The sequence below is a fragment of the Papio anubis genome, chromosome 4, assembly GCF_008728515.1.
Source record: "Papio anubis isolate 15944 chromosome 4, Panubis1.0, whole genome shotgun sequence".
NCBI classification, from domain to species: Eukaryota; Metazoa; Chordata; class Mammalia; order Primates; family Cercopithecidae; genus Papio; species Papio anubis.
Window position 1 is genome coordinate 66,634,547 of NC_044979.1, and position 18,028 is coordinate 66,652,574.

The window sequence follows — 18,028 nt, forward strand, 5'->3', positions numbered from 1 at the left end:
ACTAAACATATAATATAAAAGATTTTGAACTTTTGTACACATAAGTGCTTTTTGATTATATTTTTATCTTCCAAATCATGTAGCATATGTCAACTGAGTAGGGGCCTGGGCAGAAAAGAAAATGAACCACAGATTAAAATGTCCCCACAGATCTTATACAAAATACTCAGTCAATCTTAGAGAATCACTAATTAACTTGATAGAGGAAAAAAAATCAGAGGTAGAAAATACATTTCAGCCTTAGGAAACTATTTTTATGTTATTGCCCATCTAGAAACTCTTTGAATTAGCAGATAAAAGAAAAGTACAATTAGAATCACAACTTCTCCAAAATATTAGTTATGCTGTAATATATCCATTAAGCTATTTCAGAAAACATATATATGGGAGAAAATGCTTATAATTAATGCTATCAATCTGAAGGGCATATGAGAAGACAGAATTTAACATATGTATCCATTTAAAAAAGAAACTCAAACCTTTCGAGTTCTTTCTTTTGTCCTCCAAATGCAATCACAGTTCTAATTGCTGCCAAGACCTCTTCAGCTACTGCTCCAGCTTTTGCATAAGCTAAGAGTTCTTTATCAGTAAATGAAGACAGTATCTGTTTAAAAATACAATTTTGGATCATGGAAAAAAACACGTTAATTTTATCTTTTGTAAAGTAAAAATAAATGTATACATAAGTGCTGCCTATACATTAATGTATGTGTAGGACAAAATCTGTCTTTTACTTGCCTTTGGTTATCATGTTCTATTTCTTAGTATCTATATTCACTTTGTAAGCTGCCCCAAATTCTTTTTGGACTGAGATGGTATATAATAAATTATATTAATTGAAAATTTTCTTTTCCCATTGAAAACCTCATAGATCCTCATTTAAAGAAATATAACTAGAACTTTTAGAAGATGATAAATTTCAGAAAAGAAAGTCTATACTACATTATAATTATAAACAAATATAGAAAACAGACATTATGTCAAGAAAATATGGCATGCGTTCAACACAGCAATTGCTAATGGTTCTCTGGTTCAGAAGTGTCAAAGTGGGAGGCCAAAAGAATTCAGAGAACCAAGTACATATGGTGACTGACTTCAAGGAGGTCCATGCCAAAGAGTTTCCTCTGTTGGTGCTCTTGGGCAAAGCAATACATTTAGCCACCCAGGGAGGTCTTTGTTTTGTGGATACTCTTTGATCCTTCTGTTTGCTTCCTGACCATTTATTCTGTGGATGGAACAGTAGTGGATACTTTATATACACAGAAGCTCATTAATTCTTCTCAATTGCATAGTGAAGTGGCTATTATTTCTTCCACTTTACATATGAGGATATGGAAGCATGAAAAAGTTAAATAATTTACTAAGTGTAATATCCAGGATTCAAGCCTGAGTCCATAAGGTTTCATAGTCTGAATTAACAGCCACTGTAGGAAACCCCTCAATGAAACCAGCAACTGACGCATGAATTTGTGTCCCAGAGGGTCCTATTATAGAAAGCTGGATAAATTGCAATGGGAAAAGGACTAAGGTTATCGCACCTAGAATGCTGAAGTGGTCAACTACCTAAATAAAGATTACACATTACAGGCCAGGTGTGGTGGCTCATACCTGTAATCCCAACATTTTAGGATGCCAAAGACGAAGAATTGCTTGAACCCAGGAATTCTAGACCAATCTGGGCAACATGGCAAGACCCCGCCTCTACAAAAAATTTAAAATTTAGCTAGGTGTGGAGGTCAAGGCTGCAGGCCTCGACCTAGCCTCCTAGGCTAGCTAAATTTTAGCTAGCCTAGGAGGTCAAGGCTGCAGTGAGCAGTGGTTGCGCCACTGCAGTCCAGCCTGGGCAACAGAGTGAGACCCTGTCCTCCCCACCCCTCCCCCAAAATTTCACAAAACCAATTTATTTAAAAAATTCTGATTAAATAGAATTATATTCTTTCAATAAAAAATTCACACGCACTTGTGGACTCATTTATGTAAGCAACATTGGTCTACCCCTTCTTTGCATAAAACACTCAAAGTTGTTTGGGTTTTAACAGTGGATTTCTCCCTTTCCTGTGTGTGAAAGTGAAAGGAGCTATGAGAGCTAGAGGAATGGGTGGATGAAGGCAAATGAACGTTGATTAGTTATGTTCTAAGTGCAGACATTGTGCTGGACATATCTAACCTCTTTAGTACCCAAAATAATGTTCCATTGATTCACTAGACATTCCTGACTTCTCAAAGCAATCTTCCTGGGGCTGTCCCACCACATTTGCAGAACCATTCATGGTAGGAGGTCTGAGATAGGGTGGCCAGCACCATCCCTGAACAAACTTCTGCAAAATAGAGGAGGCTCATACAACATGCTTTAGGAATGTTTTTCTGCTCCTTCTGAAACCTCATGGTGCCACAACAATTGCCCACAATGGAGACAAACCAACAATAGGAAGATCACTTCAAAGTGATACTTCAAAGAAATACTTTAAAGTTAGGAGTGTTTTTTTTAATGTTATTTTAATTTATTGTTAATATATCAAATACCACAATGAATTCTACAAATCTAGCTCCCTTTTCCTTCTATGACCTTCCATCATTATAAGCAGACAAAAGGATGGTAGAACCTTCATTAAGTGTTGTGTTTTTCAAGAGATCATGTCTGTGAAGAGGGGAAAAAAAAAGGCCCTCTAACCTATCCTATTATCATGGATATGAAAAGGCCAGGCGTGATCACTCATACCTATAGTTCGATAGTCCCAGCACTTTGGGGTGCTAAGTGGGAGGATCACTTGAGACCAAGAGTTCAAGACCAGCCTGGGCAACACATGGTGACCCCATCTCTACAAAAAAATTAAAAACTAGCTGGACATGGCTGTATGAGACACAGTCATGATGCAGAACAATTCAGTCACAAGGATCCCTCAGGCTACCTTTTATAACCACAGCTGCCCCTATCCCTACCCCTTGCTTCTCCTCCTGTTCCCCATCACTTTTACTTCCTAGCAACCACTAATTTGTTGTCATCTTTATAATTCTGTCATCTCAAGAATGTTATATAAATGGAACCATGTGGTATAGAACCTTTTGGAATTGGTTTTTTCCACACAGCATAATTCTCTAGAGATTCATCCGGATTGCTGCATGTATCAATAGCGCTTTCCTTTTCATCATTGGTTAGAATTCCATGGTATGGAAGCACTACAGTTTGTTTAACCATTTATTTACCTGTTGAAAGAGATCTGGACTGTTTCCAATTTGGGGCTATGATGAAAAAAGCTGCTATAATCTTTTGTATACAGGTTTTTATGTAAACATAATCTTTTTCTCTCAGATAAATGCCCACAAGTGCAGTTGCTGGATTGTATGGCAATTGTATGTTTAGTTTTATAAGAAACTGGAAAACTATTTTCCAGAGTGGCTGTACCATTTTACACTCCCATCTGCAATCTATGAGTGATCCAGTTTCTCTACATTCTCTCCAGCATTTAAGTCTCACTGTTTTTCATTTTAGCCATTCTGATAAATGCATTGTGATACCTCATTGGGGTTTAATGTAAATTTCATTGATGGCCAATGGTGCTGAATCACTTTTCATGTGCTTACTTGACATCTGTGTATCTTCTTTACTGAAATGTCTCTACTTATATTGAGTTTTGAGTTTTATTTATATATTCTAGATAATAGTTCTTTGTCAGGTATGTGGTTTGCATATAATTATTTCTCTGCAGCTTGTCTTTTCATTCTATTAATATGGGCTTTACAGAGTAAATTTTTTTATTTTTATGAAGTATAATTTATCAATTTTTACTTTTAACGATTATGCTTTTGGTGTCAAGTCTAAGAACTCTGCCCAGGCATAGTTCCAAAGATTTCTTCCTATTTTTTTTTCCCTAAAAGTGTTATAGCTTTACATTTTACATTTAAGTCCATGATCCATTTTGAGTTAATTTTTATATACAGTGTCAGGTTTAGGTTGAGCTTCTTCCTCTTCCTTCCCCTGCCTCTTCCTCCTCCTCCTCCTCTTTGTTCTTCTTTTTTCCTTCTTCTTCCTTCTCCTTCTCCTTCTTCTCTTTCTCTTCCTCTTTCTCCTTCTCCTTTTCTTTTTCTTCTTCTCTGGCACTATTTGTCAGACAGAATGTCCTTCCTGTATATGTTTTGCTAAGTGTTTATCAAAGTGTTTAATTTTATTTTGAGTGACTATAAATGGTATAATATTTTAGATTTTGGCTTCTGCATTATTTTTGGTATGTAAAAATCCAATGGATCTGGTATCCTGTGACTTTTCCAAACTCAGCTGGGAGAATTTTTGTAGATTCCTTGGGATTTTCTACATACAAAATCATGTTGTCAATAAATAGATATGCTTTTCTTTCTTCCTTTCCAATCTATATGCCTTTCATTTCTTTTTCTTGCCTTATTGTGATGGTTAGAAGTTTCAGTGTTTTGATTAAAAAGAGTGGTAAGAGCTAATTTGTTTTATTCCTGATCTTAGAGGAAAGCAGTCTTTCACCATTAATCATGATATCAGCCAAAGGGTTTTTGTAGATGATCTTTACAGAGTTGAGGTAACATTCCTCTATTCTTAACTTGCTGAGAACTGTTATTATCAGTGGGTGTTAGATATTCTCAAATGTTTCTTCTACGTCAATCTATATGATCATATGGTTTTTCTTCTTTGGCTTGTTCGTGTGGTAAATGATGTGAAAAATGATCAATTTTCAAATACTGAGCCAGCATTTTACAGTTGAAATGAGTCCCACTTGGTCATGATGTTTAATCCACCTTGCATTATTTTTTGTATATGGTGATAGGTAAAGGTACAGATTCATTCTTGCACCTATAGATAGCCAGTTTTTCCAGCAACATTTATTTAATAGATAGTCTTTTCCTCATTGCTTATTTATGTAAGCTTTGTCAAAGATCAGATAGTTGTAGGTGTGTGGCTTTATTTCTGGATTCTCTATTGTGTTTCATTGGTCTATATGTCTCTTTTTGTACTGGTACCATGCTATTTCAGTTACTACAGTTTTGTAATATAGTTTGAAACTGGATAATGTGATGCCTCTGGCTTCATTTTATTTCTTTAGGATTGCTTTGGTTATTCAGTCTCTATTTTGGTTCCATATGAATTTTAGAATAGTTTTTTCTAATTATGTAAAAAATTACATTGGTAGTTTCAGAGGAATAATGTTGAATCTGTAGATTCATTTGGGAAGTATGGCCATTTTAATGCTATTAATTATTCCCATCCATGAGCGTAGAATATTTTTTCTATTTGTGTCATCTATGATTTCCTTAAGCAGTATTTTGTAGTTCTCCTTTCATCTCCTTAGCTACATATATCCTTAGGTATTTTATTTTGTATGTATATTTCATTTTGTGTTGTGGCTATTGTAACTGGGACTGGATTCCTTATTTGGCTCTCAGCTTGAATGCCAGTGGTGTACAGACATGTTATTGATTTTTGTATATTAATTTTGTATCCTGAAACTTCACTGAATTTTTTTTATCAGTTCTAGGAGCCTTTGGATGAGTTTTTAGGGTTTTGTAGGTATAGAATTATATAATCAGTGAAGAGATATAGTTTGACTTCTTCTTTTCCTATGTGGATGCCTTTTACTTCTTTCTCTTGCCTGGTTGCTCTGGCTAGGTCCTCCAGTACTATGTTGAATAGGTGAGAGTGGGCATCCTTGTCTTCTTCCAGCTCTCAACAGGAATGCTTCTAGTTTTTGCCCATTCAGAATGATGCTGGATGTAGGTTTGCCATAGATGCTCTTAGTAAATTTTGAGTTATGTTCCTTCAACGCCTAGTTTGTTGAGGGTTTTTTAATATGAAGGGATATTAGATTTTACAGAAAGCTTTTTCTGCATCTACTGAGATGATCTTTTATTGTTTTTAATTCTGTTTATTTAATAAATCATATTTATTAATTTGCATATGTTGAATCAACTTTGCATCCTAGGAATGAACTACTTGATCGTGGTGAATTAACTTTTTGCTGTACTGATGGATTTGGTTTGCTAGTATTTGTTTTTGAGGACTTTTGCATCTATGTTCATCAGGGATATTGGCCTGTACTTTTTTATTTTTTATTTTTTATTTTTTTCCATTGCTTCTTTGCTAGATTTTGGTATCAGGATGATGCTGGCTTTGTAAAATGAGTTAGGGAACAGTCTCTTCTAGTTGATATTTTGGAAGAGTTTCAGTAGTATTGACACCAGCTCTTTTTGTTTGACTGGAAGAACTCAGCTGTGAATCCATTTGGACAGGCGCTTTTTCTGGTTGGTAGGTTTTTAATTACTGATTCAATTTCAGAGCTTGTTATTGCTCCATTCAGGGTTTCAATATCTTCCTGACTAAATCTTGGGAAGTTTTGTGTTTGGAGAAATTTATCCACTTCCTCTAGATTTTCTAGTTTGTATGCATAAACGTGTTCATAATAGTCTTTGAGGATCTTTTGTATTTCTGAGATCAGTTCAAATATCATCTTTTTATTTCTTATTGTGCTTATGTTGATCTTCTCTTTTTTCTTTGTTAATCTACTTAGTAGTCTATCAATCTTGTTTATCCTTTCAAAGAACCAACTTTTAGGTTCATTAATCCTTTGTATGAATTTTTGCATAGCAATTTCATTCATTTCTACTTGATTTTAGTTATTTCTATTCTGCTATCTTTGCAGTTAGTTTTTTCTTATTTTTCTAGTTCCCCTAGGTGCAACATTAGATTGCTAATTTCAGATATTTCTTGATGTAGACATTTAGCACTACAAACTTTCCTCTTAACATGGCTTTTACTGCATATTATAGATTTTGGTTCATCGTGTCTATTTTCATTGAATTTTTTGATACCTGTCTTAATTTTGTTGTTTATGCAAAAGTCATTTAGGAGCAAGTTGTTTAATTTCCACATAATTTTTTGGTTTTAAGAAATCTTCTTGGTATTAGTTTCTATTTTTTTCCAGTATGGTCAGAAAATATGCTTGGCATGATTTAGATTTTTTTGAATTTATTGAGACTTACTTTATGGCCGAGCATGTGGTCAATCTTAGAGTATGTTCCATGTGCAGATGAGAAGAATGTATACTCTGTAGTTGTTGGGTGGAGTATTCTGTACATGTCTATTAGGTAGGTCCAACTGGTCAAGTGTTGACTTTAAGTCTAGAATTTCTTTGTTAGTTTTCTGCTGTGACAATCTGTCTAATGCTCTCAGAAGGGGTGTTGAAGTTCCCCCCCATTATTGTGTGACTGTCTCAAGTCTTTCCACAGGTCTAGAAGTACTCGTCGCATGAATCTTGATGCTCCAACATCAGGTGCATATATATTTAGAATAGTTAAGTCTTATTGTTGAGTTGAACCCTTTATCATTATGTAATGCTCTTCTTTGCCTTTTTAAACTCTTGCTGGTTTAAAGTCTATTTTATCTGATGTAAGAATAGCAATCCCTGCTTGTTTTCCATTTGCATGACAGATCTTTCTCTAACCCTTTACCATGAACCTGTGGCTGTCATTACATGTGAGAAGAGTCTCTTGAAGACAGCAGGCAGTTGAGTTTTGTTTATGTCAATTCGACTTGCCACTATGTGCCTTTTAAGTGAGTTGTTTGAAAATTTACATTCAAGGTTAATATTGATATGTAAAGTTTTAATCCTGTCATGTTTTTAGCTAGCTGTTTTGTAGACTTGATTGTGAACTTGCTTTATAGAGTCTTTGGAGCATGTACGTAAGTATATTTTTCTGATAGCAGGTATTTTTCTTTTGTTTCTATGTTTAGAATCTCTAGCCTTAAGAATCTCTTGTAAGGCTGGTCTAGTGGTAGTGAATTCCACTAGCATTTGCTTGTCTGAAAAAGATTTTATTTCTCCTTTGCTTATGAAGCTTAGTTTAGTGGGAAATGAAATTCTTGGTTGGAATTTCTTTCCTTTAAGAAGGCTGACCATAGGACCCTCATCTCGTCTTGCTTGCAAGCCTTCTGCTGAGAAGTCTGCTGCTAGCCTGATGGGGTTCCCATTGTAAGTGATCCTTTTCTCTAGCTGCCTTTAAGGTTTTTTCTTTCCTGTTGACCTTGGAAAATTTGATGAATATGTGTCTTGGGAATGGTCGTCTTGTATTGTATCTTGCAGGGGTTCTCTAGTTCTTGAATTTGCATGCTGGCATCTCTAGTGAAGTTGGGGACATTTTGTGAACTGCATCCTGAAATGTGTTTTATAAGTTGCTTATTCTCTCATCTTCTCTCTCAGGAATGCCAATGAGTCATAGGTTTGGTTTCTTTACATAATCCCTTATTTCTCAGAGATTTTGTTCATTTATTACATGTTTTTCTTTATTTTTGTCTTACTGGGTTGTTTCAAAGGACTGGTCTGTGAGCTGTGAGATTCTTTCCTCCGCTTGTTCTAGTCTGTTGTCAAGGCTTTCAACTGTATTTTGAAATTCCTGTAATGAATTTTTCAATTCCAGAAGTTCAGTTTATCCTTTCTTAAAATGTCTGTGTCATCTTTTCTGGCTTCGTTGGATTGGGTTTCCAGTATCTCCTAATCTCATTGAGTTTCCTTGCCATTCAGATTTCAAATCTATGTCTGTCATTTCAGCCATTTCAATTTGGTTAGGATCTGTTGTTGGGAAGCTAGTGTCATCATCTGGAGGTAAGGGAACGGTCTGACTTTTTGAATTGCTGGAGTTCGTATGCTGATTCTTCGTCATCCAAGAAGGCTGGTGTTTATCTTTGTGATGTTGCTGTTGTTTGGATGGAGCTTTTGGTTTTTATATTCTTTTCTTTTCCGCTTGTAGTTTTGACTGTGGTGTATGCTGTGTGTAGTTGATGGACTTCATTTCTGGTGCTTTCAGAGAGCCAAGGTTCTGTATGGATTCTTTAGTTGTGGCTAGATTCCTACATTGGGTTTCACAGGTGATGTGTGCTGAATAAATTTTTGTTCAGTGGTGTAATTCAGATTGTCATCCAGTAGATGATGCTTAAGTGTAAGGGCCAGCAGATAGGCTTTTACTCAGCCATGTGTCTCTTTTGTATTTCATCTCCTTTGCAACAGTATTCCACAGAGGGCGAGATGGGCGGCAAGTGAGAGATCATCCTCTCACCAAGTCTGTTCCCAAGACTTGGGGGCACCACTTCCAATCACTGACACCATGCTCATGATTCTAGCCCCAATGGAGACGCTGGCAGGTTGGGCTCCCCACTCCCTTGGGGTTGCCCAAGCCAAAGGTTAATTCACCAAGAGTTCCCTAAGGACCTACTGGTCCTGTGTTTGGCAGAGTCAGAGTGGGTTGTGGTGTATTTCTACAGGCTGTTTGTGAATGCAGTGGATCAAGGGTAGAGAATCCTCGGGCAAGGCAATGAATGGTGCCATGGATGTGCAGCTGGTGTGGTGCCTGTGGCTCAAGGTTTTTATTCCAGCAGATAGCCGTGAAGACTGCTCAGCTTGTTTTCCCCCTGACTAGGTCTCCTGGTGTCTTCCCTGTAGCAGACCTGACCACTGAGTTTTGTCCCAAGCCTTTTGCACTCAGATGATTGGGCTGTTAGGTGTTCTCTGTCGGAGTCTCTGGCAGAGACTGGTCAGCAAATGCGCTACACCTCATTCCCAGACCAATCTCGTGTAGGGAAGCATTTCCAGCTCCCGTGCCGGCACATGAACCCACACCTCATTCTTCTCAGTGTTCTGAGAGTTGGGGCTCCTCCCTCACTCAAGTTCAGGCCACAGTTCTCAGCTCAATGCCCCTGAGCTGTGTGCTTGAATCCTGGGGGTTGGGACCAGGCCTGTGGCTTTGTCCTCTGTCCCCTCGGGATTGAGCACTAGATGTTGTTGGGGCCAGTCCAGTGTTTCAATTCCACTGGCAAAGCACTCAGGCTGGGCAGTGGAGGCAATGCTGTGAGCATGCTTTTGCAGAAGCAGCCAGGCAGGGGCTTTGGGAGGGGATGGCAGATGAAAGTGCACAGATCAGATGCACCTTAGTCCTGTGACAAAGATAGCCCTGCTCTCTCCTGGCACAGCGCTCAGCAGTGTCTAGAGTCACTCAGAGCAAGATGAAGTGCCATGGGTATGGGTTCCTAAGGTCACATTTTACTGGAGTTTCCCCATACACAGAACCTTCTGGGCCCCACTCAGGTTTGAGCTCTGCCTCTACTTAATCTCTGGGCAGTTGCTCTGCCAATTCAAATATCTATGGGGGTCATGTTAGGATCTCAGAGGTCCACAACAGGAGTGTGGCACCCTGCAGTTCCTTCACTCACCACTTCCTTAGGACTATTTCAGGGCTGGGAGCTGGTCCTTGCACTCAGAATGCGAGCATCTCAGCTTCTTCTCTCTTCAGCCTCAGTATCTGTGTTGCTTCTCTATTAACTTTCAGTGTTTTCTCTCAAAAGATCTGTTCAGAGTGTGAAGGTTTACTTGATATTTTGCTTTCTGTCAGTGGGAGAGGCATTTCCTGGCTGTGTCTACCCAGCCATCTTGATCCCCAGCCTATTTATTTAATTTTTAAAAGTAGAGTGTAACAATATAGTCTTGGGGTCAGCTCTTAGCCCTTTTTGCCAATGGATCAGTATCCTGGGTTCTCTTTCATTATGACTGTCAGGAGAGAAGAGTGACCACCACTGAAAAATTATTGGCATGAAGCCAATTGATCAACAGGAGAAAGAATATACAAATTTATTTAATGTCCATATACGGGAGTCTTCAAATGAACACCCAACTTTCCAATAGGTTATTTTCTACTTTATTGAGGTAGGAACTCAGGTTATTGATTTGAGACCTTTCCTCATTTCTAAAGTATACACATTAATGTGATAAATTTCTCTCTTAGTACTTCTTCAGCTCTACCCAAATATTTTATATGTTTTCTATGTATTTTTAATTTCCTTTAAGAATCCATGGGTTATTTAAAAGTGTATTGTTTTAGTCCCCTCTTTAGAGATTTCCTTATCTTTCCAATTTTGGTTTCTAGTTTGATGCCACTTAGAAAAAACACACTTTATGATATCAATTCTTTTAAGTTTATTGAGGTTTGTTTCATGGCTCATGATATGATCTATGTTGATTAATGTTTCACGGGTACTTAACAACAACAAAAAAGATTAATGTGTATCCTGATGTTGTTCGGTAGAATATTCTATAAATGCCAATTAGATCCTGTTGGTTGGTTGTGTTATTCTGATTTTTCACATCCTAGATGATTTTCGGTCTACTTGTTCCATCAGTTGCTAAGGGAGGGTGCTGAAGTCTCCAACTATAATGGTGGATTTATCTATTTCCCCCTTCAACTCTCAGTTGAATAAAATTATAATAAAGAAATAAAAACTCTCAGTTTTATTTTATCTCTATTTGAGGCTATGTTATTAGGGGCATGTGCATTTGGGTCATTTTGTCTTCTTGGTGGATTGTTCTTTTAATCATTACATAATAGTTTTCTTTTCTCTAGCAATTTTTTTTTGCTTTGAAGTCACATTATTTAATATTAATATAGTCACTCCTTGTAAAAAAGTAATGTTTGTATGGTATATCTTTTTCCATACCTTTACTTCTACTCTACCTATGTTGTTGAATTTGAAGATTATTGTAAGCAGCATATAGTTTACTCATTTTTTTTTAACACACTGCCAATTTTTCCTATGATTGGTACATTTAAACCATTTACATTTAAGGTAGTTAATGATATGTTAGCACTTAAGTATACCATTTTATTATTTGTTTTCTATTTGTTTCCTCTGGTTTCCATCCTCTGTGTCTCTTTTCTTGCCTTCCTGCAGGTTACTTATCAAATTTTAGGATTCAATCTTGCTGAGTTTACAGTATTTTTGAATACATATTTTTGCAGGAGTTTTATAGCGGCTTATCTGAGTATTGCAATATTCATATGTGACTTACAACAGTCTATGGTATCAACATTCTACCACATATGATTTGTGGTTCAATCATCAAATATGATTTATGAATCTCATGGGGCAAAGGAAAGTCTATTGTATATGCTCATATTTCTGCTCTTTCTGTTGTTCCCTTGCCTTCCCTTTCCTGATGCTTCAATATTTCTTTTATCATTCCCTTTTTGTTAGAAAAATTTTATTTAGCCCATCTTTCACAAGTAGGCATGCTAGTGAAACTTTGATCTGAGACTGTTTTTACTTCTTCCTCATTCCTGAAGGCTAGTCTCACCAGATATATATTCACAGTTGGCAGTTTTTTTATTTGAGCACTTGAATAATATTGTGTCACTTCTGGCCTTTGTGGCTTCAGGTGAGAAGTATGTTGTCATCTAAATTGGTATTATATTACCCTATAAAAATGCACTGTTTTTCTCTGGCTGATTTCAAGATTTCTATCTTGTCTTCACTTTTTAATACCTAATTATAATATTCTTTGGTACGGATTTACTTGGTTTAACCTATTTGAGATTAGCTCAGCTTCTTGGATCTGAAGTATTGCCTTTCATCATCAAACATGGGAAATTTTCAGTTATTATTTCTTCAAATATTCCTTCATCTCCACTCTCTTTTTCCTCTACTTTTGGTACTGTGATGACACAAATGTGGGACTTTTTGTTATCGTCCCTCAGGTCCTTGGAGTTCTTTTTTAAATTATTTTATTTGTTTCAGAATGGGTGAATTCTATTGTTCTAACCTCCAGGTTCACTAATTCTATGCTGCCATCTCCAACTGCTTAGGTTAAGTGCATCTAGCATGACTCTTATTTCTGTTGTTGTATATCTCTGTTCTCTAATTTCACTGTTCTTTTTAATAAATTCTATTACATTGAGGATTTTTTTTCTATTGTTTCAAAAGAATTCGTGTTCGATTAGTAAAGAATTTTTATGATGGCTGTTTAAAATCATTGTCAGATAATTCCAGCACCTGATTTATCTCAGTGTTGATGTCAGGTAATTGTTGTTAGTTCGTTTGTGTGCTAATTTTCTTCATTCAAGTTGTGATTTTCTTGACTCTTGGTATGACAGGCAACTTTCTATTGTAACCTGGACATTTTGACTATTATGTTAGGAGACTCTGTCTCCTATTTAAATATGCCTTACTGTAGTGTTAAGAGGTAAATTTATAGCACTAAATGCCCTCACCAAAAGGTTAGAAAGACCTCGTTGATAACCTAACATCACAACTAAAAGAATTGGAGAACCAAGAGCAAAAAAATTCCAAGGCTAGCAGAAGACAAGAAATAACCAAAATCAGAGCTGAACCAAAGGAGACTGAGACAAGAAAAACCATTCAAAAGATCAACGAATCCAGGAGCTGGTGTTTTTACAAAATTAATAAAATGGACAGACTACTAGCTAGACTAATAAAAAAGACAAGAGAGGAGATTCAAATAAACACAATCAGAAATGACAAGGAGGATGTTACCACTGACCCCACAGAAATACAAACAACCATCAGAGAATATTATGAACACCTCTGTGCACATAAACTAGAAAATCTAGAATAAATGGATAAATTACTGGACACATACATCCTCCCAAGACTGAACCAGGAAGAAATAGAATCCCTGAACAGACCAACAAAGAGTTCTGAAATTGAGGCAGTAATAAATAGCTTATCACCCCCCAAAAAAAGTCCAGGACCAGATGAATTCATGGCTGAATTCTGCCAAATGTAAAAGAAGAGCTGATACCATTCCTACTGAAAATGTTCCAAAAAATTGAGGAGGACAGACTCCCTCTGATCCATTCTATGAGGCCAGCATAATCCTGATACCAAAGCCTGGCAGAGATACAACAACAAAAAACTTTACCAATATCCTTGATGAGCATTGATACAAAAATCCTCAACAAAATCCTGGCAAACTGAATTCAACAGCACATCAAAAAGCTTATCCACCATGATCAAGTAGGCTTTGTCCTCAGGATGCAAGGTTGGTTCAACAGATGCAAATCAATAAATGTGATTCACCACATAAACAGAAACTAAAGACAAAAAGCACATGCTTATCTCAATAGATGCAAAAAGGCTTTCAATAAAATGCAACATCCACTCATGATCAAAACTCTCAACAAACAAGGTATTAAAGGAACACACCTCAAAATAATAAAAGCCATTTATGACAAACTTACAGCTAACATTATACTGAATGGGCAAAAGCTGGAATCATTCCCCTTGAAAACTGGCACAAGACAAGGTTAGAATCAACCTAAATGCCCATCTCTGATAGACTGGATAAAAAATATATACATATATGGTACATAGACACCATGGAATACTATGCAGCCATAAAAAAAGAATGAGATCGTGTCCTTTGCAGGGACATGGATGGAGCTGAAGGCCATTATCCTGAGCAAACTAACTCAGGAACAGAAAACTAAATACTGCATGTTCTCACTTATAAGTGGGAGCTAAATGATGAGAACACATGGATACATAGTGGGGAACAACACACACTGGGGCCTATTAGAGGGTGGACAGTGGGAGGAGGGAAACAGTCAGTAAAAATAACTAATGGGTACTAGGGTTAATACTTGGGTGATGAAATAATCTGTATAACAAACCCCCATGACACAAGTTTCCTATGTAACAAACCTGCACTTGTACCCCTGAACTTAAAATAAAAGTTTTAAAAAGTTAAAATAAACCTGCTTTACTCTAGCAGGCAGTTGCTTTATTTAAGTTTAGCATGATAGTATTGGCCTACTTTTGTGAGATGTGGTTCCAGGAGTGGTTTAATATTCAGAGTGTTTGTAGTATTATTTTGGTTGGCTTGATTTATGTGACGCTTCTGGGGCTCCCACTGGACCCTGCTTCTGCTGCTTGAGTGGGTGAAAGTGGTTTTTCAAGATCAGACTGCCAGATTGAGGAAGAGTGTGGTGGTTTCCCGTACCAATGCCCTCTAGTGCCCCAGTGTCTCTGGGCACTGGGAAGACAGTCTTGGGTACAAAGTACAAAAGAGGCTTCCTGGGCCAGGTCACTTCCATGACTGGGTCCCTTTCTGCCATGTCTACTTGCTTCTGTGTCTCTAGGTTTGAGGGTAGAGCCTCAGGCTCATAGACACAAAGAGGCTTCCCAGACCCAGAGTGAACCACATTTCTTTTTTAATATGATTGACATCCAAAGAATTTAAGAAATTTGTTTGAAATCATACCAAAAGTGTAATGCTGCGTGGGGATTAAAGCTTGGGTCTCTAGCAGCCAGCCTGGGGCTCCTTTTACTAAATAAACAGCATGTGAAGCAATGCATAATTAATCATTAAAAGATTGACTCATGGTCTGTTTTTAATCTTAACTTAAAACAGACATCAATACGTTTTAAGTAGTTTTTCAGTAAATACTGATGTGAAGAGTTTGCCACCTAACTTGCTTAACATTCTAGTATACAGAAAAATCAATTGACAAGAAGCTTTTGCCAAATACTTTAGTTAACTGATAATCCCCAGAAACATTATTTGAACTCTATGTTACTCTAAGCAAAAAATTAACACAGACCTCAGAACTTCAGTTTCTTTCTCTGTAAAACGAGATAATACCTATACTTCAGAAAGATAATACAAGTATTTGCCTGACAATAAATGCTCAATAAATGATAATTATTCTTTGCAGAAACAAAATAATATCCATTATACAAGGTTAAAATTTCTAAAGTTTCTTAATACTTACAGCCTGACTTATTTTGTGTGATGCTTGGCTTTGGTTGTCCATTCATTACTTTTGCTACATGAATTTATATTGCCTTCTCTAAGTTGTGCTGAACTCCATAAAAATTACATACCGGGCCAATTTCTCTACTGAAAATACACTTATATAAAATCAGTTTAAAATTCACACCATGTTCACCTTGAAATGGAAAATAAGTTTTAAAAGATCACTGGAAACGTGTGCTGAGGTAGAGAGGGCCACTTCTACCTCTCTGCCTTCATGACAGGAGAGGGAGCTGAAGGCTAAGGATTTATATGTGTCCTTAGGGACTAGAAAGTATCTATTTTCCTAAATTATTTTATAACCAAAAACTTAACTATGCATGAATGCTGACAAAACTGTAAAATCAATTTAAAAATTAAACAAAAATCTAGAAAGCCAAAAACATTAAAGTAAAAAGAAATGTTAATTGAATGGGGCATCTGTTGCTCACTAAACTTGAGTCGCTACTTGCTATGTGAATAGGGCATCATCCACTAGAGAGCATGGTTCTTTGGAGCTCAGCAAGTTTTTTTGTTTGTTTGTTTTGTTTTTGTTTGTTTGTTTTCTTACAAAAGCAGAAGATAGATATGAGAGCTACATTCTTCTTTCTCATCCGTTCCCCAAATAATCACATGGCCAAGAGCAGCATGGAGTCCTGGCAAGTGTAGTACTCCGTGAGGCTGGATATGCTTATCCAGCTGATTTTGAACAGAAAACATAAAAGTAACAAGTACAGAATCAGAGTCATCATGTAGTAAAAAGACCTTTCCATAGGGTGAGAGCAGGAAGGGGGAAGGTGCAGTTCAAAATCTGGATTCACAGGCTTCACCTACCTTTGCCCAGACAGCAGCTGACAGTCCAAGAACAGGACTGATGGCCAAAATCACAAGGGTTAGCTTCCAACCACGTGTAAATCCTACTATAAACCCAGTGAAAAATGTTGCCATTGACTGAAAGAACATTCCAATTTTGTCACCAATTCCTTCATTAATCTTGGAGACATCACTAAAAGAACAGATAGTATTAGAAATAAATGTCAGAATTGTAAACAACAACTTTTCTTCTGAAGCCTATTTTGAGTGTAGGGTAGTTTATAGCTAGAGCATTTTGCGCCTGTGCTTTGTTTTATTTAGCAGGGTATAAGTTTCTATTAGGAGATCTGTCATTAACAACAAAAATCCTTAGACACATGGCCCCAGGAAATGGACATCGTGTACATAAGAAGTATTCAACCTAGGTATCTTGTTTTGCTCTACTGCACATTCTCAGAGGATTTCTTCATTCTGGCAAAGTCCAGTCCTTCATTCAATGCTAGTCATGCAGGTGCCCTTATGCCCGTCAAGGACTAGGAACAAAAGGATGCACACGACTTCGTTGCTGCTTAGAAGGAATTTTGTCTCATAAGTACCTTTGAGTGGTACACTAACATCTCCTAACATATGTGATGACATCTATTTCATTTTACTAAGAATAAGAACCACATCCAAGTTCAACATAAAACTAAATACTTACTCTGTAAGCCGGGTGTTAAGCTCCCCAACATCGTGCACATCAAACCAGCCTATCTCCTGTCGCATTATAGCATGAAAAAACTGTTTTCTAATTTTGTGTATTTGTCTTCCAGCTGCCAGGCACCAAAATGAAACCTGAATGTAAGCAGCAACCAGCACCCCAGCACCAATTCCACTGTAATAATAGGCATACCTGAAAAACAAGAACACTGCACATGCTCTCTGTTTCCTAATCAATGTACCTTTTCCAAAGAGACCCCTCATTCCTATTTTTTCACTTATCTGGGTATCTAGCCATCCTTAACAAATAAGAAGGGGCTGTAACCAGCAGAGTTGATAGTCACCATCCAACTACGTCTGCACCACTATGGCGAAATGGTTAAGAATGGTTTCTGCTTTGGCTCAAATCCCAGCTCTTCACTTCACTGCTATGTAATCTTAGGCAAGCTGCTCAACTTTTCTAAGCCTCAGTTTTCTAATTAGTAAAACAGAGATAAAAATACTCATGCATGAAATATACTTGGACAAATGCCCAGCACATAGTAAGCACTCAGAGAATGCCAGTTACTGTGAAAGATGGTGTGGTGTATTGGGGAATCACAGCATCAGGTAAGACCCACCACTGTAATACTGTCTACTTTTATTACATTAGCATTAGTTGATGAGTGCACTGGGTTGGTCTCTGTACATTGGAGATGAAAAGAAGTGACAGAACTTGTCAGAAAGTGAGATCAAGAAATGGAAATAATCCCTTGGCCTTTTGGGCTAGGGATTATCCCTTAGGCTATTAATCTAGTATTTTAGATGCCAAGAGACAACTGAAAATGTTAAAACGTAGTTTTATTTCATTTGCCCAACTGGCCATCGTGAGTTATCCTAAAACGCTTAACAAATCAAATAGTGGCCCTTCCAATTTAAATTCTAGT

At 37.0% G+C, this 18,028-nt stretch overlaps 1 protein-coding gene across 4 annotated transcripts in view; it reads right to left on the bottom strand.

Annotated features, from left to right (window-relative positions):
* ABCB1 (ATP binding cassette subfamily B member 1) overlaps positions 1 to 18,028 on the bottom strand; it is a 107,831-nt gene that overhangs the window by 55,390 nt on the left and 34,413 nt on the right. For 3 of the 4 annotated variants that reach the window (XM_021935309.2, XM_021935307.2, XM_031665972.1), the window contains exons 6-8: positions 17,104 to 17,295; positions 16,425 to 16,596; positions 480 to 604 (exon numbers count right to left, since the gene is read on the bottom strand). In XM_021935309.2, coding sequence (XP_021791001.2) covers positions 480 to 604; positions 16,425 to 16,596; positions 17,104 to 17,295 — 489 coding nt within the window. Of the gene's footprint in view, positions 1 to 479; positions 605 to 15,570; positions 16,399 to 16,424; positions 16,597 to 17,103; positions 17,296 to 18,028 lie in introns of those variants that run through there. The other variant, XM_009203505.4, reaches the window with a different exon arrangement.